At 36.4% G+C, this 24010-nt stretch overlaps 1 protein-coding gene across 1 annotated transcript; it reads left to right on the top strand.

Moving 5' to 3' along the window:
* The first annotated feature begins 15687 nt into the window (after window positions 1-15687).
* On the top strand, window positions 15688-22263 carry hnf4a (hepatocyte nuclear factor 4, alpha). Its single transcript, XM_027144573.2, has 10 exons — window positions 15688-15891; window positions 17622-17796; window positions 17916-18010; window positions 18438-18544; window positions 18630-18785; window positions 19431-19518; window positions 19610-19762; window positions 19864-20100; window positions 20202-20324; window positions 20599-22263. The coding sequence occupies exons 1-10, from the start codon at window positions 15777-15779 to the stop codon at window positions 20739-20741; spliced, it is 1392 nt and encodes a 463-aa protein (XP_027000374.1). The 5' UTR covers window positions 15688-15776; the 3' UTR covers window positions 20742-22263.
* Window positions 22264-24010: the final 1747 nt, after the last annotated feature.

Here is a 24010-nt window from a genome sequence, read left to right as displayed (position 1 = left end):
GAGGCACGGGGAGAACATGCAAACTCCACACACACAAGGCAGAGGCGGGAATCAAACCCCCACCCTTGAGGTGTGAGGCAAACGTGCTAACCACTAAGCCACCGTGCCCCCCCTTTATTTATTTGTTTGTTTGTTTAGTACTTTTTAGTTAAACAGATCCTAGACCAGAACTCTTTCTCTGTATTTACCCCTTCTTTCTTTTTTTTTTCTTTTTTAAACTTTTTTCTCTTGGTCAATAGTTATGACAACCCTTGAAAAATTTACATTTTTAAGGAAAAAAAATGGCCTAAAAAATCAACACAAATTGTCTATTTGAGTTTCTATCATCCTGTTGCTATGGCTACAGCTGTCATATAGATTGCTCCTCTATATGAGCTTGGTTACTGTTTAACCTCCCCACCCACATTTGCCCAGATTAGGAGAATCAATAAGATAACAAGAGTACCGGCCTTACAGCGCGCCGACAGCACCTTCCTCTAAAAAAATAAGCCGTACGCTACAACAAACTGTTCCATCCACATCTTAAACTTTCATACGTATTCAGAAAAAGGACAGCAACAACAAAAAGGAGAGCTGAAGAACACCAGGATCGGCATGGTCAATGTTAACAATCAGACCAGCACTAATATGGAGCTTCCGTATGGTGAGTAGATACACTTTCTTTCACTCTCTCTCTCTCTCTCTTTCACTCTCTCTCTATCTATCTTCCTCTCACTCCGTCATAACAGCTTGGTGAGGACGTCTGTGTATTTGTGAACAGGTTCAGATGTTTCCCCGTTGAATTTCGGTAGAGAAACATAGCCATGTGGGACTTGTTAGAGTCGGCGTGAAAACCGCCATTGGCGTCGTGAAAGCTTTTTGTGGAGGTTTGTTGTGTTTGGGAGGTGTGGCAGAGCCATGATGGCTGGTAAACAGGGCCTTCATGTAGCTACAGGTGAATGATGCCAAGAGAACTTCCTCTTCTGTCTTAGGAACGTGTAATATTTTAACAAACCATTGATGGAAAATATTTACACAAAGTAAATATGGCATATGGTTGAGGAATAAATATAGAGTGAAAAGATCTTTTATACATAAACACAGCTGATCAGTATTTCATTGTAAGAAGAATGTATTTGACACCTGAATCGAGTCTTAACACCTGAACCTAATGGAAGCGAATCTCCATTTTTAACATTTAAAACCATGAGACATTTGATGTGATTTAATGTGGATTATTACACAGTCTAACATAGTGAATGTGATCTGGACAAAACATGCACCATGTGCTTGGGTGGTCAATAGTACGTATGGGTGCAAAAGTTTGTATACCCACAAGACTCATTGTTCATGACATACCTTTTGCACCCATGCCAGATCGCTTCACCCATCCTTACCCATTCTCCTTGTTATATATTTTTAATATACAGTATGCTGTCATGAGTGGGTCAAGACAAAACTTTGACGTCTTTTGTTTGACACCAAAATCACCTTTTCATCTTTTTGGAAAATTTTGTTTGAATTATATGAGATCAGTCATAATATTTAGACAATTTTATCTATTTAAAAAAAGTCTCTCTCTCTCTCTCTCTCTCTCTCTCTCTCTCTCTCTCTCTCTCTCTCTCTCTCTCTCTCTCTCTCTGTGTGTGTGTGTGTGTGTGTGTGTGTGTGTGTGTGTGTGTGTGTGAGACTTGATATTACTTCTGTTTTACATATAACATTTACAGCATTTGAAGCAGTCATTATACCTCTTCATTATCCAGTTTATTAGAACCTTCTCATTCATGCAGTTTGTTATTTAGTCAAGCGCTTCGGTCGCTGTTCACAGTTCACATCAACAAACAAAAATCAGCAATCAAGCATCAGTTCAGCAGATAGAAACATCTAGAAGTCAGCGTTCATCTGATGCAAAGGCAACAGAACCTCAAATAACCACATTTTACAAATGTCATGAGCAGAAAAGCATTTCAGAACACATTAAACACAGCTTGAGCTGGATGTGCAAAGGCAGAAGAACACACTTCCTCAGAATCTGAGGCTGTCTTTATGCGTATATGACATACTTAACTGAAAGGATACTGAGTTATAATAGAAGAGTTATTACAGTGATTAAGCCTAAATATGTTTGTTCTTCTGGGTTTAAATTCCAGGAGCCGCATTTGGGCCCTTGATTGGAGAATTTAATCCTAACCATTCAGCTACATGACTGGTTTCTGCTTCACTTGTAAGCCCCTTTGGACAAAAGAAACTGCCAAATAAGTAATTGTAACATTTACATTTTGGCTGAATGCCCTTTAAGCCTCTTTCTGGCACTGAGAAACTAAGAATAATTGCATTGTACTGTACACTGGTTTCACAATCAAAGAATGCTTCAGATTAGTGTTAGTGCCAGGTCCTGCTGTTAAACAGCAACAACAACAGCAGGAAAAAATACAAAGCAAACATTTAACATGAGATGATACTTGATCCTGTGTAGAAAATGCACTGGAATTGCTTGTGTGACATCAATTAAACAAATGGCATCATGTGAACTATACCTGAGGGTCAGACAAATTTCATTAATAGCAACCGGAAGAAGTTTCTAGAGGAATCCAGACAGTCGAGTACTGGAATGCTTTCACTGTACAGGAGATGATGCAGTACAATGGTACGCCTTTAGGACACCTATATTCAATAAAAAAATAACCTGTCTATAATTTCCTGTAAACATGAATGGAAAATGGAAAAATAATATAACATTCTTTAAATTCCTTTGGGGAAAAAATGGATGAAAAATTCTAATCACATGGGGAAATAAATTAACCATTAAAATAAATCCCAAGTAGAATTAAATTTCGATTAAATAATCAATCATCATTAAAAAATCACAAAGGGTAATAAATAAATTGGGCAGTTGTGGCCTAATGGTTAGAGAGTCTGACTTGTAACCCGAAGGTTGTGGGTTCGAGTCTTGGGTTGGCCACAACTGAGGTGCCCTTGAGCAAGGCACCGAACCCCCCAACTGCTCCCCGGGCGCCGCAGCATAAATGGCTGCCCACTGCTCCGGGTGTGTGTTCACGGTGTGTGTGTGCACTTTGGATGGGTCAAATGCAGAGAACAAATTCTTAGTATAGGTCTCCATACTTAGCCGTATGTCACTTCACTTTTTTTTTTAATCGTTAGTAAATTAAATATGAGTGTAAAAAGATGTCTCTGAAAACAGAATAATACATAACACTGTTGCTGCTGCAACAAGATTCCGGCTACAAAGACTATCTTCGATTTAATGTCCAGCCTTTACAACCTGGACAAATACCTCCCCACTGCAAACCTAGTAGGATCTCTGGCTAAAAGTAAACACAACTCGAGCAGTTGAACAGGTCTGCAGCGAGAAGTTCTATTTACCCTGAAAAAGTCAAATTACTCTAAAGAGAAGGTCTACCGATCGACACTTCAAGCACCTTTAACCTACGAGGTCAGAAGACAAAACAACTAAATCACAGGATTTCTGAGAAAAGCCTGAGCAATGCTGCTAAATTTTGATTGCTAAATTCTAAATGCCTTGCTTTTAAGATTTTGAAATATTTGTTTCTGGTCATTAGAGCCATAAATAATCTGTACTGTTCGGTCTGCTCACAATCCCGAATAAAAGTGTAGTCATGTTGCAATTCATTAAGATTTCAGAACTTAAATTACAATTATCTTAAATATTGAAGAACAGTTTCAGAATAGATGTACTGAACTGTGCTGTTCATCACACTAACTCCTTCTGTAAAATTGGTATGCATCTTATACTAAAGAAGTGTACATTTAAAAAATAATTCTGGTCCATTTACATGCATTAAATGATCTTTAAAGGTACACTTACAGTACTCCACATTTCCAGGTGAAAGTTACACATTAAAGGTACAACAAAGGGTACAAAATCTCCAGTGACAAGCAAAAGTGCAATTTAGTACTGTTTTTTTTTCCTCTTAGAGTAAGACTTAAGTCAGAATTACACACCAAAAGTGAAAGTGTCACTTAAAAACTTTCATTTTCTCATCTTAGCAAAAGTGAAAGCGCTAAACGTCCTGTAGTAACGCCTTTCGGTTCAGGTTTTAGCTCGAGAGTCTGCTGAAAAACCCTGGCCTATTGATACTAGCATGACGATATTCTCGAAACACTTCTTAAAGCAGCGAGTGCAGGGTTTCCTCTCACAATACGCTAGCTAGCTGCTAGCAATAAAGTAGCTAGCTGACTAGCTAATATTATGTCCTTATAGATATTATAAATGCATGATATGACCATGTTGATTAAAATATATTTGTAAATGTATGGATAAAGTGTTTTTGCAGCACAGTTAATGCGTTCTTAAGACCATGAGGGCCCACTTAATGCAGAGAGATTAACTGTAGCCTGAAGTGAGCCCTTTTAGTCTTAAGAACAAGATTAGGCTAATGCATTAGCTGTGCAAAAGCACTTTATCCATAAATTTACCAATTTATTTTAATCAACATGGTCATATAATGCATTTATAATATCTATAAAGACATAATCTTAGCTATTCAGCTCGCTACTTTATTGCTAGCAGCTAGATAGCATATTGTGAGAGGAAACTCTGCATTGTTTCATGTGATACAACTGCCTGTCTGTGATTAAGTGGTGACTAGTCATCTTTTTTTTTTTTTTATGAATCATTTATCACTGCTTTCATGGGTGAAACATTAATTCTCCTTTGTGATTAATTAACGGATCTGATGTGTGTAAGAAAGAATCATCTATGTGAGGTATTTCTTGAAACTTTTGTTTAACCCATTAAATTCCTGTTCTTTCCTTCTCCTGAATTGTATTGTATTGTATTGTCACCTTTGTTGCTTAATTTTTCAAAGACATACAGCTTAAACACTTTAATAAGGACCATGACTCTAAAGTAAACCTTTAGTAAAAAATTTGAAGGTCTGTAATATAATAAATAGTATAATAAGTGCTGTGTATAAAAAGTTTGACCTTTTCAATTTGCATTACAATATTCTATGGAACCATTTTATGTGGGTGACAACAGATAGTGTGATTATGTTGCCATCCATAATTTAACAGCTATAAATGATCCTCTCTTTTCTCTTTCGTGAACTTTCTGACCATTAGATAAATGCTGACATCGGAGACTCCTTCTATAAATGTTAAACAAACAGCTACTTATAAGAAACTTGACCATATTAACGCTTTTGTTTTTCTTTGCTAAGGAACTTTTTTCTTTTTTTAAGTTTCTTTTTGATTTTTAAAATGAGTATTTAAAAAAAAGGTAATTTCCCAAGGTCAAAAATGGGAAATAACAAGGAAAACATTTTGCCTTGATGCTGTATAGACTTGTACCTGAACTGGAAGTGGAGGTGTTCAAAGTGGAATTACAAACTCTACACAATTGACAGTATTAGCTGTGAACCCAAGACTCCTATGAAATCTCAATGTGACAGGCATTAAGAGATTAGGATCGCTGGCGGTCAGCGTGCATGTGCTGCAGGGAGTCAGAGCCTCTCTCTCTCTCTCTCTCTCTCTCACACACACACACACACACACACACACACACACACACACACACACACACACACACACACACACACACACATTCTGCGCCCCCAACACACACGCACACAACGTGAGGCCTGAATGGGCAACCTGCTCCATAGAGGAGCCTGAAGTCGCTGGGCTCGCATCTGCAGACCTAGAGCCCAGGATGTACGGAGAACATGGCATTTCGATGAATCCAGGTACTGACTTGCTGGAACACACTCCCATTTACACACTGCATATTCACAGATGCCGGAGATGCCTGAATAGTTAACAGGCTGTTGTTGTTCTGGATTTGTTTACAAGCCATTTTGCTGTTAGGCAGTTTTAAGGAAAGTTCTAGGTTAGTGTGAGAAGGTGTTTAAGTGTCTGAGAACTGAATATGGATAAGTTAAATGAATATTTTGTGCCTGTGGGATTTTTAAAGATAGCATCATGTAGGAGTGCTGCAGCTCGCCTCCTACCTACTCGTATTACTCAGGAGAACGAAGCACTTCAGCTGCTTTCCTGTATTCTCCATTCCATAACAAATATTTTTGTCATTCATATAAATAGTGACACAGTCTTTCTGGGAAAGGGTTTCTTGGGGGTTCTCGTGATTAGTTATGGGATCTTAGCTCGACCCTCTGTTTTAGGGTTCTGCAGTGTAATAATAACAGCAGGGGGTTTGGCTTAAGCACTGGATTTGCATATGGGTCCAAGGAATTCTACATTCATATACTGTGTTTTTAATACATGTGTCTGTGTGTTAGCTTCAAGACTTAAATGGGGGTGATTTGTGTTTATGTAGTTATCCATTTGTGCTTTTGTTGTTGTGAGTGTATTAACCCTTGTGCAGACCTGGGGTCTATTTGACTCATCTGGAAAGTTTAATGTGTCATAACTTCGGTTTCCTTCCACATGCCTGAAATTTACCAGGATTGTTCCAAATTATGAATTTTGCAAGAAAAATTAATTTTGTCTATTTTTGTTGAACTATGTGTTCGTAAAAGAAATACTTTCCTCCTCAAGTCCTCCCGAGTCAATTTGACTCGGCCACATTTAGTGGGGCAATAGGTCACACTTTTGCCCTTTTCAGCGCAATGAACACACATACACAAAAATGCACACACAAAATGTCCACTAACACACGCACCCAAAACACACACTCACACACACACACACACACACACACACACACACACACACACACACACACACACACACACACACACACAAATTGGGCATTGCATTTCATTAGGCCTTTGCATACACAAAGCCACACATTTGTAAATATTTCACACTTTTGATATGCCTTTGCCTAGCTGGGGACAATATCTTCTCACACACACACATGTTGTGTTTTCATATTCAAATCATATTATGCCATGTTTTTGAGTGGTGTGTGTGTGTGTGTGTGTGTGTGTGTGTGTGTGTGTGTGTGTGTGTGTGTGTGTGTGTGTGTGTGTGTGTGTGTGTGTGTGTGTGTGTGTGTGTTTGTAGCCCGAGTTTGGGTGATCAGATGGCATCTGGTAGGCAAAATAGACATAACAAGTGTAAAATGTTCACAAATGTAAGCTGATCACATAGGATGGTGATCATTGTAGAATTTTTGATTTATAAGCATTCAAGTCAATTTCACCTGGAAAAAAACAGGTTTTATTATTTACTGACATTAAAAATGGTCAAAATGGTTTCAAAACAATCTCCTGGCTTTGAAATATACCAGCCTGTAATTGTGCATTAATTTTTGTGCCTCTAGAGTGAAAATAATTAAAAATTTCTGTTTGTTTTTTTTTTTACTAGAAAATTAGGCATTTTTGCATATTGATGAGGTTTATTATACCAAATATTAAAATTTTTTTGCAAAATATATGTTAATATGTTGTAAGCAAGTTAGAAAAAAGGTGAAGAAAAAAAAGGCTATCATATATACTTAATTTTTTATAAGCAGTCAAAACAGACAAGGTCAAGTTGACTCGGAGCTCCTAATTTGCATAGGAATTCAGACGAGGTCTGCAGGAGGGTTAAGGAGTTTAGCAACCGTTTTAAAGTATAACAGAAGTGCAAGTTCTCATTGTTTTCATGATTTCTGTCACTGGAATATGAAAACCATTAAGGGTTCATCCAAGGGGACACACCACATTCTTCTCTTCTTCATTTTTTCTTTCTTTCTTTTTTAAAAAAAATATACACTATTTTTAAAACTTGCAAAATACTACCACCATGAACCAATGTCCACCTTACGTGTAGAACTCACTTTTTCCTGTAAACACTTACACAAGAAGACCACAAGGTGGAGCTGCTCGACAACTCGAGTGTCCAACTATCCATAACAATTCATAAAAAAACATGAAAAATCTGACTGTAAAATAAACTCTCTTTGATTTAAAATAAAATAAATCATGATAAGAAATATCAGATAAATTTGTTCATTTTCAAGATATTTTCACTTGCTGTCATTTTTGCAGCGAATAGTCATCAATCATCATGCAATTTCTTCTTCTTCTTCTTCTTCTTCTTCTTCTTCTTCTTCTTATTATTATTATTATTATTATTATTATTATTAGTAGTAGTAGTATTTTATTTATTTATTTATTTATTTATTTATTTATTTGTTTGTTTGTTTGTTTGTTTGTTTGTTTGTTTGTTTTTTAATTGACCCAACAAGATAGAAAATTATTTTTCATTTAGGAATAAAAACACAAATAGAAATTTTTTCATAGCAACCAATATCATATTTGTTGTGGTTAATAGTCACAATTCATAAATGTGTCTTATTTCTTAATTTTTTTTACATCCTTTAATACTTTACCTGTAGAACCGATGCTCCATTAATATTGACAGTTAAGGTTTGAGTGCAATTTAATGTATTAAGCAAACTCCTTGCTAAAGCAATTCCTTGGCCAAGCAAAAATTCAGAAAAAAAACTTCAAGCTGCTTAATATTTGTAAACTGCATTGCATAACATGGTCAGAGATTGAGAATGACACAGGACTTGTTGGTTAATCATAAATGATTATAGTAAAATGAATAAACATCTTACACTTATGAGTCAAATGATACTGTACTTTAATGACTCTATCATTGTCAGCTATAACAACTGCTTAACTTGTATCCATAGGTTGGTTATCCATTGGTTCAGATGAAATGATTATTCTTTCATTGATGACTTAAAAAAGTGATAAAGTGATAAGTGTCTACTCGGTATTCCTGAGCCAGCAAACTAGATTTAGCCAACTCAATTCTCAGCAAAACAATGGTTAATAATTGAAAGAACCTTATCAGAGGCCATGATTGATTTACAAAGAGCATTGCGTTAAATGTGTATTGATGCAATTGTTTACTTATTTGATGTTCAGGTAGCTTCTTGGGCCGTTTATGGTTTTATGAGAAAATAACTAGAACAGATAGATTTTAGATTTTAATACAACTCAAGTGTTAATCAAGGTGTCAGGACGCATCTTATTTGCAGTACATATAGCAAATTGTGTCATCATTTTTTAAAGGAACTTGACATTGGATGATCTTTATCTCTTCAATGAAAAATAAAAATAAAAATCTCTGCAATATTCCAGAAACAATAAAGCGGGATGGATGATCCTGACATTTTCACCTCTCTTCCCCCACACCTACAAATGTCTACAACCCTGTGATGTTGAGGCTTAAACAGAAATACTTTATGGTGCAGTATTAAGCCCTAGAGGTTTATGATTACCCAGACTCCAAATACTAAGATGTTTAAGGACTTTGGGAAATTCACAGATAACTGTTAATTGTTATGGAAAAGGCTGCTTCTGTCTTGGATGAATCTTTGGAAGCCAATATTTCCTTAGGTGGTCATTTGTTAGAAAAATCACCAATCATATCTAAAATTCTGTTTTATATTTGCCCACATTGTGAAATCGATGCTTCTGCAGGTGTAAATTCTAATAATTTTAAGAGTTGTATTGGTAGCTCACAAACGATACCTGATGTTATGTCTATGCACGGATTATGTTATGTCTGGGCATGATATTATGTTTTCCCCCTTTACAGTGTATTTGTATTTTTTGGAGATGCTTCTTAGAGGGGCTTAGCAAAGGTGCCTTTTTTGCTCGTCAGAGGTATCTAGTGATGTAATAATTGAATGACGTGTGACTTTAGGCCTAAATTTAAATTCAATAACAGTACATGATAATAATCATGCAAAAATACCTGAATTAATAAGTACTTAAATATGAACTAATGATGAGTTGAGTCACATATTTATCACAGCCTAATACAGAGCTAACCTAAAATGAGTATTGTGAATTCATGCGTGAATAATGACCACATTATTTACATGTTAGTACATGATTGTCAGTGAACAAGCATTATTTAAACACATGGATAAAGAAGGAGATGGTTTATGGTTAAAGAGCCAATCAGAGCATCAGAGCATGTACTAGTACTACAATGAGATGTGAAGGGAAATGGATGGAGGAGAATGACATAAAGTGGGTTGAGGTGAAATTCTTGGTGTATATTAGTAATGCTTCTTTTCACATTCGATAAGAAAGATCAGTATAAATTATGAAAGTAATCCAGTGCTATCCAGCTATAGCAAATTGTTTGAAATGATACACATTTCATTCATATTCTTTATTCTAGAGCATGTTTGGTTCACTTAAGGTAGCCGTTGTTCACACATGAATTCATTAGACACATGTCGGAGTTAAGGTTAGCGCTTTGTTAGTATTAATTCAGGTATTAGTGCAGGATTATTAATCTACTTTTATTGTAAAGTGTTACCTGAGGTTTTTTTTTTTTTTTTTTTTTTTTAGAAATAATAGTGTGAATTTGATTTGTAATTATTGATGAACGTTTTCAATAAATTTTGATTTGATTAATGCTTTCACATTCTGATATTTTAATATAAAATCATTATCTATTGTTTACAGAAAGACAGTGTCCATAGAAGTCTGTTAAATGTAAAATGCAATGATGATATCTTTTACTGTATCTGTTTAACACTCCGATTAATTGTAGCTCTACGTTTTTTCATATTTAATCTCAAAGAAAGCAGGATCTAAACTAGTTTTTAAATAAATATCTACACAAGGCTGTTTTTGTACATAATAGTTTCAATTTCTAATTGGTTCTGTTCCACAAAATATAAACAAAAGTCTAGCAGTCTAATTTAAATCACTGTGACTTTGTCCAGGGAGTTACTAAGGATGAATGATTTAACACTGTTTATGAATGTCGCTAAATGCCTTGGCCTTGCTCATGTTCGCATTAATGAGTGTGTTCTTTCTTTGTCCCGTGAGCATCGTATCTCATCTGTCATACGATCAATCCACTTGAAATATATGACACTAAATTAAATATGAGACCCCCATGGAATTAAAACTTCCCAATCATGTGGCCAGATGCCATGTAATCCTTTTACCTTTAATACAACAGCACAAATATTACACCTATCATAAGTACAGTAGCTGTGTTTGTTTCTGTTTTTTGTTTACAACACATTAATCAGTTTATTTGAAATTATGGATTTGTATTTTCTTACATACTTTCATGACACTTTTGACAGTAAACAAACAAGACACCATTACATGCTGCCCGCTAAAACAGGTTTTAGGAGGAAAATCATTGAACAGATGGGATTACATGCAAAAGTCTTATCAGTCTCACCTATTCTGACCTGAATACTCGCTGAGTCTGCTCTTTTTTTCTTCACTATCATTGATTTCACTGTTCAAGCCCTCACGAATATAGGACTGCTTTGAAGTGCACTAATCTGGTTTTAATGCAGAGGAGGAGCGTAGACCATGCTTATCAGTCCTCATAGCATACACAGTGATATGAATGATCTGATCATGCTCTCTTTCAGTCTTGTGAGATAATTATACATGAGAAATGGATTAAAACTAAAATCAAATCACTTTCAGCACATCCTATTACATTTCTTCTGATGGTCTTTCACTCTGACAGCCAGTTTTTCACAGAGGGGGCTTGCATAAGCTGTGTGGTTAACAGATAGCAATCTGTTGACAAGGTCTTCACATGTCACTATTCTTACGTACCTGTGCCATCTACCCCAGTGAGTCCACGCTGGCTTTTTTTACTGGCTTCAGATGTGCTGGAGCAAGCATATTTCCTTCTATCTTCCACTCTCTTGTCATTCTTATCAACGCAGCCAAGCACCATAAAACCCTTTCAGGCATCCAAAGAGAGACGAGTAACCAATGTATTTCCAAAGTTATCCACAATTATTCCAAGAGCACGTTATTCCATGTAGGCCGAAAAGCTGGCGATTCTGATCGCCATGTCCTGTTTGGTGGAAATGAAAAAGACGCATTCAAGAGAAGGTACAAATAGGCAGTGGTTACAAATGGAGTTTGGTCAGTGGTCGGAGATCCCTATTGTGAAGATAGACAGGACTTTGTTCACAAACTGGAGTTTGAAGTTTCATAGGGGGAAATAGGCAGCAGAGTTACATCAGTTCGGAGCCGTCCTTTGACTTTTAGCCCCGGGCGGCATGGGTGACTGATTATAGGACATGGACATGGGAACTATTAGGGAAGGAGAGATCATCTGGATGTCCTCCATAATTAGTTTCAAAGTACATCTCCACGCTGTGACTGCATGTGAATCAAAAGTGATGGAACAGAAAACATAAGATGTTACGCATTGAGAACATCTTTCTTTGAGGGCAGCACTAGTGATTTATATTTTAAGATAGAAAAGCTGTGTAGTGGAGTCAGAGTATCTCTTAGTGCTTTGAGCTGGAGTGATGTGATCAGTGAAGAATGAGGTGAAAGTTAAATCAATTACATTCACTCAAGGGTGTTAAGCTGCTTAAAAACTCCTTGAGAACGAGGAATCGTTTAAGTGATCGATTCATGAAAGAGTGGATAATTCACTTGTTAACCGGTTGATGGACTATTAATGAAGGCAATCGGCAGCCCCAGTAAAGTAAATTTCCAAAGTCAACTTTGGGAATAGAAAAATGTATAAGGTTTACAAAAGGTTTGCGAATCCCTGCTGTAGTGCTTCAAATAGATAAGAACATTACATGTCTATAGTTAGCTGACTAGTTAAAAATTAGCTTAATTATTCTTTTAAAGCCCCAATCAGAAAGCATACGAGTAGCCATAAAAACATTTTTTTTTCCTTGTATTATTATTCCATGAATGTGCGTTCATCACCGCAGTAGCCAAAGTATAAATTGTGAATATTCTATTCATCTTGTATTAAGCTTCCTCAAAGGGTCCCCGGGTTCGGGTTCAGGTTATTGCCTACAGTACGTTGATCTTTACAAGTTCTCCCTGAGTGGGTTACTAATTAGACAATTTTAACAAAACTTTAAGAATGTAGATTTACTAGGATTACTTTCCCACCTCAAGTGAATTGCTAATGATAGCGATCTAGACTTGCAGGTTTAAACACCTTGACTTTGCATGTGACGGAGAAAGCCATAACCTTGTGGATTAGATTTTATAGAGGCATTCAGGGCCAGCAGGAAGAGATCACACAACGCTGGAAGATGTGAGATATGATAAAAACTGTAATGGTAAGCCAGATAAGATTTGCACAGTGTGAGTCACTGATTTGCAGTGTTATTTACTTGTCAGTGTGGTTAAACGAAAGCTCTTGAGCAAATAAGTGATTTCAGAAAATGTGCTTTTAACATGGCACAGAGATGATAGAATGGGATTAAATGTGTGTGTTGATAGATAGATAGATAGATAGATAGATAGATAGATAGATAGATAGATAGATAGATAGATAGATAGATAGATAGATAGATAGATAGATAGATAGAATAAAAAGTAAAATAAATTTTACTACTAATTTTCTACTAATAACCTATGCTGATATTCTGACTTCATTTGGCTTTTTAATGCATAACTCACAGTACGATTCTGAACCTACAGTCCATACCACATCATGTGCTCCTTGTCCATATCTAAATCGCCAGTTTCCTAGTAAGTTTAGGTGTTTTCCAGGCTACTCCAAACAACACAGTTAATTTAGTCTGCCTCAGTTCTGCATCATTTTTGCTAGTAATACAAAGATCATAAAAAAATAAAAATAAAAAAAAACCCACACAGATAAAGATCTTTACCAGATCTTTTTACCAATCCATACCAGAGTCATAGATAACTAAGAGCAATTTGGAGATGCCCATATGCATCTTGATATTAACCAAACAATGATGTGAGTTCTTAGTTGTGTGTAGAATGACCGGGGAGTCCCAAAGTTGGTGCCAAGTTCACTGAGCATTTTGTTAGTTCCATTGGTTAGCATGTACTGTAGACCGTGGGGATTGTGACATTGTTTGAGTGTGTGTGTGTGTGTGTGTGTGTGTGTGTGTGTGTGTGTGTGTGTGTGTGTGTGTGTGTGTGTGTGTGTGTGTGTGAGAGAGAGAGAGAGAGAGAGATGAGATTCATGAAAGTACATTTACTGCCCTTGTTGACTCTCTGATCTGGGGAACATTGACCCATCGCTTTGTACTGTCACTTTCTCTTCTACAAATATACCCTCCTCTGTGTTTGCCCATGCCCTTACACTCATGTACTCGTTGTGCTTGTTTGCCCAACTAATACTCTCCCTTTGGATTAGCACATCCCTGTAAAATGTAATGATACTACCATGCATATGTATTTCAAACAGATTATAACGATCACTTGCAAACTAGTTTAAGGATAAAGGATTGTTGTATGATTGTATCACTATTGATTCAAGTCATACTTTCCACAATATTATCTAATTGAGATATATTGGATTTGAAAAACTGTGTCCTGAATAGTAAAGGAGCTGTTGAATTTTAACACTTTTTTGGTCTTGTTATGTTAATTGACTCCGTCATATCACTTTACATTTAGCAAACAGACAAGGACTAAAAGACCACACAGATCAGGGGTATTTTTATCTAAACTGCATCGCTTTTCATTCTGAACCACTAACAATAAAATGATGACTGAAAATCAGACAATTGTAGTGAAATATAATGTTTCTATTTTCATTTGGTGTTGCTTGATGTTACCAATTTTGACCAGCACCATGGTGTGTGAGCAAACATCTTTTTTATTTTTAATTTGAAGTGGAGATTAAAACATACAGTATTTCTCTGTTCATTTGTGTTTAAACACTCAGGTACAGTACCATCATCAAACATGTCGTCCTGTTGATAATCCAACCACAGAGAGCGAATTAAATGTTAGTTTCTGGTCTGATGAGCTGCCTTCAGGTAAATCATTTAATTTCCATAATTACATGTGACTGGATAAACAGAAACAAAGGATCTGATAGGGAAGCCATGTTGGTTCATGTTTAGAAAACTAGACTAAAAGAACTACAGACTTTTCCTAAAAATACATTTAGCATCTCTGCTACAATATTTTTTGGGGAAATAATTCGCTGGGTTTGTTGCCACTAGTCGTCCCATATCTTAGACCAACAGACCAGTCATTAGAACACTACATATTAATGATGATGAAGTTATGCATAATGTTGAGCTCAGTGTACTGTTCTCCAAAGTTGGACCCAAATTAACAGATCATGTGCATATGGGTTTTCAGTGAACAATGAGTTCTTTTACATAAAGGTCAGAATTTGCTGCTTGCAAGAGTTACTGCTGTTGTTTATTGTGTGAGAATTAATACACTTACCAAAAACTGCAAACAAGGCTGGCTGCCTCTCAGTCTGAAATTAATGACTTAATAATATAATACTAAAAACGATATTTGGTATCAGTTATCTATTTATCTGTGATAGTGTTCTTCGAATTTGACAAGGACAATATTGAGATAAAAAGATAAAAATACAAGGTATTTATTTGAAAATTGGATCAGATTTGTGTAATAGGCCAATAAATGTAAGTAGAGCAAAATGGCAGGGACGGAATGTACTTGCCATCACAAGTTGCTAAACCTTTACGGATCATGATAATGAGAGAGAGAGAGAGAGAGAGAGAGAGAGAGAGAGAGAGAGAGAGAGAGAGAGAGAGAGAGAGAGAGAGAGAGAGAGAGAGAGAGAGAGATATGTTTGTCCATATCTAAAAGAAAAACAATTCTGATTTAGCACTTGAAAAGCAAGAAAATGATTAACTTAAGGGCCACCCCACTCCACAACTGGCCGTGGCCTGGAGTGGGGAGGTCTGACTTGTCAATCAAATTCAGTTTCATCTTTGCTCCAGAAGACATGTCACTCAGAGGTGTCTACCTCTCTAAACGGGGCGGGGCTTGCTTTAAGAGAAGGGGGGGTTCAAACTCCACTGAAGAGCACAAGTCTTTGCCCCCAGTGTCAGGTAGCTGAGAATGCGTTTGTCCAAAGCACTAGCAGACATGGAGATGGCAGACTATAGCGAGGCCCTGGACCCGGCCTACACCACATTGGAGTTTGAGAACATGCAAGTGCTCGCCATGAGCACAGGTGAGTCCTCCTCCCAGCTGAACTTTGAGTCCTCTGAGTTTATATCAGTTAGTGAATGTTTGGTCAAGTGTGGGATGATGAGGTTTAATGGGTTTCACACTCGTTTATAGACTTTTCAGAGTGATTCATGGTGTGCCAGCATTGGCTTATTTTAAAAGTTCCACATTCAACTGGTTGCGATTGTGACAGCAGGGCAGCCAGCATACATGAGACTGAAATGCAACAAGCTTACAGAGAGATTATGGCTACAAGCTCTGTCTTGTAGGCAAGCTAGGATTGTGTTTCATCCCAAGAGTTACATAGGCAGAAATCCCAATGTGATTTCATCCAGCTCTTCTTACCTGAAGTTGGTCGGTTGAGGATAAGATGTCCGTTCAGAGTAGTATTTCCAGGGATGTTTGACATACAAGATAAATGGACCCAGACTGTTAAAGATGTCACTGAACCGTTCAGTGGTTTAGTCTCCCATGGCTTGTTTTTATGAGAAATCTAACTGATACCCTTAACTTGATCCGGCATCTTAATTTAAATTCTGTATTTAATCTGGGTCATGTTTGAACATCTTTTCTGCACTTAAATTGAATACAGCTTTAAGTGTATTTAAATAGCTATTTAATGGTGCATTTAACCAAACTGATTAGTTGCATTTATGAGAGCATCATTTAAATGTTGATGAAAATGATTTCCAAATCTGTCACATGTTAACCCCATTCAGATAATGAATCAGTTCAAAAGGAGCCAATTAACAGAGCTATCATGTAGCATGAGTTCCTTTGATCAAATGAAGAAATTTGTTTGCCCTGTTTGGCTTTAATGCAATCACCCAATGCTCCTTTGACTATTTGACACAAAAGCAAACAACTAAATATATTTTTTTAATGATTAATAATTTACTTATTAAAATTTTTTGTCCATTTGACCAATTAGTTGTAAATTACAAAAATATTTCTTTAAACTGTTTTTCCTAAACCTTTGAAAAATGTCCACATCAGATGTATAGTCCACTTGTGCATCTATGAGTACTATTTATTTATTTATTTATTTATTTATTTATTTATTTATTTATTTATTTATTTATTTGCCTATTTATTTATTTATTTATTTGCCTATTTATTTATCTATCTATCTATCTATCTATCTATCTATCTATCTATCTATCTATCTATCTATCTATCTATCTATCTATCTATCTATTTATCTGTTTGTTTGTTTGTTTGTTTGTTTGTTTGTTTGTTTTGGAAAGGTCTATTTGCTTGGTACAAATTTCAGCTATAATCACTGCTGGATGACTGAAGCAAGCACTATATTTTTAAAATACTTTATTTTAAATGATTTATTCCTAATTAACTGTAGCATAAGTTTTTTTAAAAACCATTTTACTCCATTTTGCCTTTTGTCCATTGCATCTCTATAGCTGAGAAACAAAATCTTTTTTTTTCCCTAGCTGAGTATGTAGTAAGAAACAGACATGTCTGATCAATGCACAAGAATTCTGAATAATTCATCACTTGTATTTAAGTATATAACACATATACAACACATAATAAAATGATTGCTCCTTAAGCAATGCTTGTGGTCTAAATACTGAAAGTATAATGCCACCCTGTTCTTGCAAACTAACTATGGTTGCAGATGGTATTAAAGTTTAGGCCAAAAGCAAAAGCAAATCTTAGTATTGGAGAAATTACAATTTTGCAAAATGTCTATAAGCAATCAATCTTCTCTTTCAGATTCCTCGCCAGCTGAGGGTGCCAACCTAAATGCTGCCAATCACCTGGGCACAGGGACACTGTGTGCCATCTGTGGTGACCGGGCAACAGGAAAACACTATGGAGCCTCCAGCTGTGATGGCTGCAAGGGTTTCTTCAGACGCAGTGTTCGCAAAAACCACATGTACTCCTGCAGGTTGGCAATAGATTACCATCGTCTTATAATCACCATTTCTCAGATCTCTTTTAGTTATATCCTCAAATGCTTCCAAACTAAGAATATTAAATCTAGTGTCTTATGTTATGTGTTTACAGGTTTAACAGACAATGCATAGTGGATAAAGACAAGAGAAACCAATGCAGATACTGTAGGCTTAAGAAATGCTTTCGAGCCGGAATGAAAAAAGAAGGTACATGTCATTTTCATGTTGTTTCATGACTTATGAATGAGGCTCTGATGGCAAAGCAAGACTGAAAGCAAGCTCATGTGCCTAATCGGACTGAGAGAAGTCGGCTGTGCAGAGCATGTTGCAACATCAGAGCGAGACAGACAACTTGTTAATGTTCACTCTACAATGCAGTGAAGCCTATGGCCAACTCGTGCTGAGCAAACAGTTCAGAGGCATCATAATTACACACTGATAAACAGGCCAACCTTGAGAATTTTCCCCTTTTGACTAATAGTGGCAATGTTAATGCAATCCGCCTCCCTTTACTGTGTGACTGATTGGTCGAGAGCGACTCGGTTACAGCGATTGAATTTATGTGATGAGTATTTCCTCATTTCAAATAAGGGAAGACTCAAGTCATTCACTACTTTGTTCTTATTTACCCTAGCTGTACAGAATGAAAGAGACCGAATCAGTACCAGAAGGTCCAGTTATGAGGACAGTAGCTTTCCCTCTATCAATGCACTCATCCAGGCTGATGTCCTCTCTAGACAGGTTGGCCCATACTCTTGATATATCATAAGCTATTTATTCCATTTGTTCTATGCAGGTTTTAACCGAAACATTTGATATGCTTTAGATCTCCTCTCCGGTTCCGATCATGAACGGTGACATCAGAACAAAAAAGATAGCCACCATTACAGATGTGTGTGAATCTATGAAGCAGCAACTGTTGGTACTGGTAGAATGGGCCAAATATATTCCAGCCTTCTGTGACCTTCCATTGGACGACCAGGTAAGACTAAAAGCAAGAATCTGCAACATCGAGTTTAAAGCATTTAAATCGCAGACTTGGTGTGTCTTCAGGGCAAGGGGTTCTATTGGGTTCTATCACAAAATTTCATCTAATTGATAGTAATGTAATGATAGAAACAGTGAGGCACTGTAATGAGCATTCATTCAGGTGGGTTCTTGTCATTTTTTAACCAAAAATATGTCTACAATGTTTAAAAGGTTTAAAGTGAAATAGAATGAGAGGGGGAGTTGGGGTGGGTGGGGGATTTGGTGGGGGTGGTCTGAATGCTAAGAGGTTAATGTGTTTTGATGTCTCTGGTTAGAAAGTGATGAGTTGGTTTGAAAACTTACATGCTCCTTAAGACCTACAGAATCATTAACAATGTAAGCACCAGAATGTGGTAACTGATTTGTGGACGTTGCTCATGAATGACACTGCATCTTCTTGCAAACATACTTTCTCAGCTCCTTGCCTAAAATCTGTGAGAACCTCTGGCTTGATGATATAAACCTTAACCTTTTAAAGACCTCCTCCCCCAGACACACAACTCTCATTCAAAGTGTATGTACAGGGTTTAAAGGAGGTGTGAAGAGAATGTGGAATTTATATGACTTGGACATTTTTTATATTTTGTCTGTTTTTCAGGTAGCCTTGCTACGAGCTCATGCTGGAGAACATCTCCTGCTCGGAGCTGCCAAGCGCTCAATGCTTTACAAGGACCTTCTGCTATTGGGTAAGGTGTTCAGCAGTGAACCATGACAGTTTATACTGGTACTGGATTTTCTGCACATTTTAATGGTTGTGTTGGATTCTCCTTTCCATAGGTAATGACCATATAATTCCTAGGAATTGCCCTGAGTTGGAAGTGAGTCGGGTAGCTGTAAGGATCCTCGATGAGTTGGTCCTACCTTTCCAGGAGCTCCAAATAGATGATAATGAATATGCCTGCTTGAAGGCCATTGTTTTCTTTGATCCAGGTACCTATATGATCCCAGAAATTATATTTACCTAGATGTATATTCCAGATCTTGGAGTATATAAAGCCATGAGTATATTCCTGTTGTCTCATGATTGGTAGATGCTAAAGGTCTGAGTGATCCAAGCAAGATCAAGCGGATGCGTTACCAGGTGCAGGTCAGTTTAGAAGACTACATCAATGACCGGCAGTATGACTCTCGGGGGCGATTCGGCGAGCTGCTGCTTCTGTTACCCACACTTCAGAGCATCACCTGGCAAATGATTGAGCAAATCCAGTTTGTTAAGCTGTTTGGGATGGCCAAGATTGACAACCTCTTGCAGGAGATGCTTCTTGGAGGTTATAAAAAATAAATGAAATAAAAAAACAAAACAAAAACATGACTACGGACTGATTTGAAACATTTCTTGAGCCTTGACTTTTTCTTGTACTAATTGTAGGTTCTGCTAATGAGGCCCCCCATGCCCCCCCATCTCTGCATCCACACCTGGTCCACGAGCACCTCAGCAACAATGTCATTGTGACCACCAGCATGGCCACTCCAATTCACAACGGACAAATGTGTAAGTTCTTGAGGCAATACCTATACTATTAGGTTCCTTAGCACGTTTTTACAGTTTACCCCCTTGTGTCTGGTAGAGCCAAACATGCTTCCTGTAGTAATCCTTTTTATGAATTAATCAGGCTTACTCGGTCCAAAAAGCCCTTATTCTCTTTTACAATTTCTAATGCCTTCAGAAATGTCACACCTCTAACTACGTACTGTATGTTGGCAATGCTGTTCTGTTGAACCTATGGCATGTCTTTAATGCATCTTCTTACTTTATGTGCACACAGCCACACCTGAAACTCCAATCCCATCTCCTCCACCAGCTTCCAGCTCTGAACATTACAAACTGGCTCAGGGCGTCATAGCCACGGTGCCTAAACAGCCATCAGCCATCCCTCAACCCACAATCACCAAGCAAGAAAGTATCTGACTATCTCAAAACAAATAAAAATAAAAAAAGAATCCACATCCTGAAACAAATTAGACATGGACAACTGGCTTACTTCAAAGATTCCTGGAAAATGTAGTACAAGATGTTTTGACTAGTTATAATTTTGAGGCAGTCATTAAAAATCCATTGGTCTATTGGTAAACCATTTGCTCTGGATAAGGAGCGCTTGCAAGTGGTGTCGTATAAAGTACATTTTTATTTTGTAATTTTTATTTTTGTTTAAACATTACAGTGAGCTTCAAATGAAAGCCCCCAGTCATAGATAATGATATGTAGAAACCTAAAGAGCAGAAACCTCAGGATTGTACAGTAGATGTACTGTGATAGGCTTCCCCCCCCCTTCTTTCATCCTTTTTTTTTAAATTTATTCAATCAACCTGACTTATAGGCTGATGTTTTTTTTTTCAGTGGTTCATATTTATACTCCCCTAGGAGAAATTCATATTTCAACATGTCAACAGAGAATTAGTAAAGTTTATATTAATATTATTATATTAAGATTAAATAAATGTTACAACAGGCCTTTCATCTGGCAAAAAAAATCAGGTGTGTATGTTGTACAGTATTTTAATGAGTTAATATGAATGATTTTTAAAGTACTTAGGAATAGGTGACACTGTTTGTGCCTTACAAGCTTACAATGTGCATAAATACAATGTGACCATCATGAGCTGTTCATTTATTTTTGTTCTTTGATGTATCATAGGAAAATGTACTTCTCATGCTTTTGGTTTTTGCTTTCCGATGATATATTTGTCATGACAAGTTCCACGTGTTTTTAAGTGTTGTCCTGCTATAACCCGTTACTCCATTACTAAGAAGCAATTTCATTTTGTCCATGAGACTGATCACACTTTACTGGTGACAGGTTTTTAAATGCTAGTCATCGTAGCTGACAGCCGTATGAGTGTGTAAGTGTGTATGTGTTTAACTGAAACAGTGTGTTAGGATACAATTTGTGGTTTGGTGAAAAAAAGAAATGAAAGCTTACTTGGGTCTTGCAAACTGCTATTAAATGTCAAGGTTATATTTTTACATAAAAATATTCAGCTATTCATTTATTTCCATTAGGTGTTTTTTTTATTTATTTATAACAGTTACTTAATTAATATGTCACCATCTAAACAAGATTTCTGATTTCTATAAGTGGCAAATCAACTGCAAAAAAAATGTTTTAAACTGTGACAAAGTCAGTCTATAACCTTTTTTTTCTTTTTTTTTAGAAAAGTCCTATTTTAAATATATTGAGACATGAGAACTCATCTAATCCGCTAATCTTCTACGGTAGTAAAAGTGCTTTAAAACAGGACGATAAAAGTGTTGGTCTACGTGGCAGATCATGGTCAAGGATTCTAGAGCTAGGGTGTGTGTGTGTGTGTAGAAACTGATAAATGTCATAAACCAAATTCCAGCTTGGCCAAGAAAGTACCGGTTGCCTTCCTCCTGAAATCTACAGAGTTAGTGCTAGTGGATAATAATAATAAATGTCTTATCTGTGATACATTATTGAGTTTACACTTTAATGACTAATAAGTCAGTGGTACTCTGTCATCAGGAGCACCCTGCATGCATTCCTACACCTCAGAAAACAAATCAGTCATGATTCTACACAGGTTGTGGCTCACAGTTTGTCCAAAATCTCCTGGAACATTTTAATTTTTATAATTTCTGGATTGAAACCTATTAAAAAAAGAATTCAAGGAAACCTGAGGACTCATACAGCGCTACATGGGAAATATGTCTTCACCCAATCACACATCGATCTAAATACTACAGTGAATGTTGTTTAGTGAAATGAGTAAAGTCAGGATATATAGAACATTAGAGATTTTACATAAAGGGGCAATAATTAGGACCTGGGTTACAAATTGGCACTTATGTACATTTATATCCAGAGTGACTTGACAACTGAGTAGTTGAGGGTTACGGGCCTTCCTTTCTAAGGCCCAGCAGTTGCAGATTGGTGGTCCCGGGACTCTTACGCTTCCTATAAACTACAACTGTAATGAATGCAGCCAAAAACAAATCAGTGGGTAGAATTAGAAAGAAAGAAAGAAAGAAAGAAAGAAAGAAAGAAAGAAAGAAAGAAAGAAAGAAAGAAAGAAAGAAAGAAAGAAAGAAAGAAAGAAAGAAAGAAAGAAAGAAAAGCTCAATTAAATCATGACTGAATTTCAATTTGTCAAAGTTTTATGTTTATAATGCTGTGAAAGGTTAATATAATATTTAATGTGCATGCACAAACACAAACATAAAGAAAGAAAGAAAGAAAGAAAGAAAGAAAGAAAGAAAGAAAGAAAGCTTCATAGTTAAAAATAACTGCTTATTTTATCTCCACCTCACATGACCCAGGCACCGAACCAAATCAAAAATTTGAACAAAACCAAAATTATTAGTTCACAGGGGATAATGTGTTTTTATTTATCTGATTGCTCTTCTGACCAATTAGATTTGAGAATTCAGTGCTTCGGTATAAACATAGCTAGCCAATAAATCACAGGAAGGTTTGTTATACGTAAACAGAAAATTGCAGATAAATGGTAATATTGTTAAGGTTTATATTTAAAAAATATATATTTGTGCTTATTTAATTTTTATGGAAGGAATCTCGGGTGTCAGTGCCTGATACAATATCCACCACAGGTGTGTCTTAAGGACAAACAGAGGACTTTATTTAATCTATCTATCTATCTATCTATCTATCTATCTATCTATCTATCTATCTATCTATCTATCTATCTATCTATCTATCTATCTATTTATTTGTTTGTTTGTTTGTTTGTTTGTTTGTTTGTTTGTTAATTGGCATGCTTGGCAATAATCATGAAAGCCTGGTGAGGCAACTATTTGGCAGTGGACGTTCCTCAACGTTAAATTGTTAAGGTATAAGATGAAAATAAAGTTCAGAAAGAGTCGTTATAAGAAAAGAATTAATTTTAGTGTAGGTAGAGGATTTCAGAACCACGTCGTTGATTGTTTTCTTATAAGGAAACAACCCACTGTATTTTAGTCTAGTTGTTACTGCAATACTACAGCAGTAAGTTCCTGAAATGACATATTACAGAAAATTCTACTCTAATTAAATGAACTATTTCTCATAAACCTACATCACTGTGCATATTCTAAACCCTTTCTTTCTGTTGACTTCCACATCAGGGATATAACACTGAACTATCTTAACCTTGTAGTATAACCTTTTAGCTCATTATTTCAACATATTATACCTTAAATATGCTTATTTCGACTGATCT

This window comes from Tachysurus fulvidraco, chromosome 23 (genome assembly GCF_022655615.1).
Source record: "Tachysurus fulvidraco isolate hzauxx_2018 chromosome 23, HZAU_PFXX_2.0, whole genome shotgun sequence".
Taxonomy (NCBI): Eukaryota; Metazoa; Chordata; class Actinopteri; order Siluriformes; family Bagridae; genus Tachysurus; species Tachysurus fulvidraco.
Note: the sequence above shows the minus strand (reverse complement) of the source record. Positions and strands in the feature narration are given on the sequence as shown.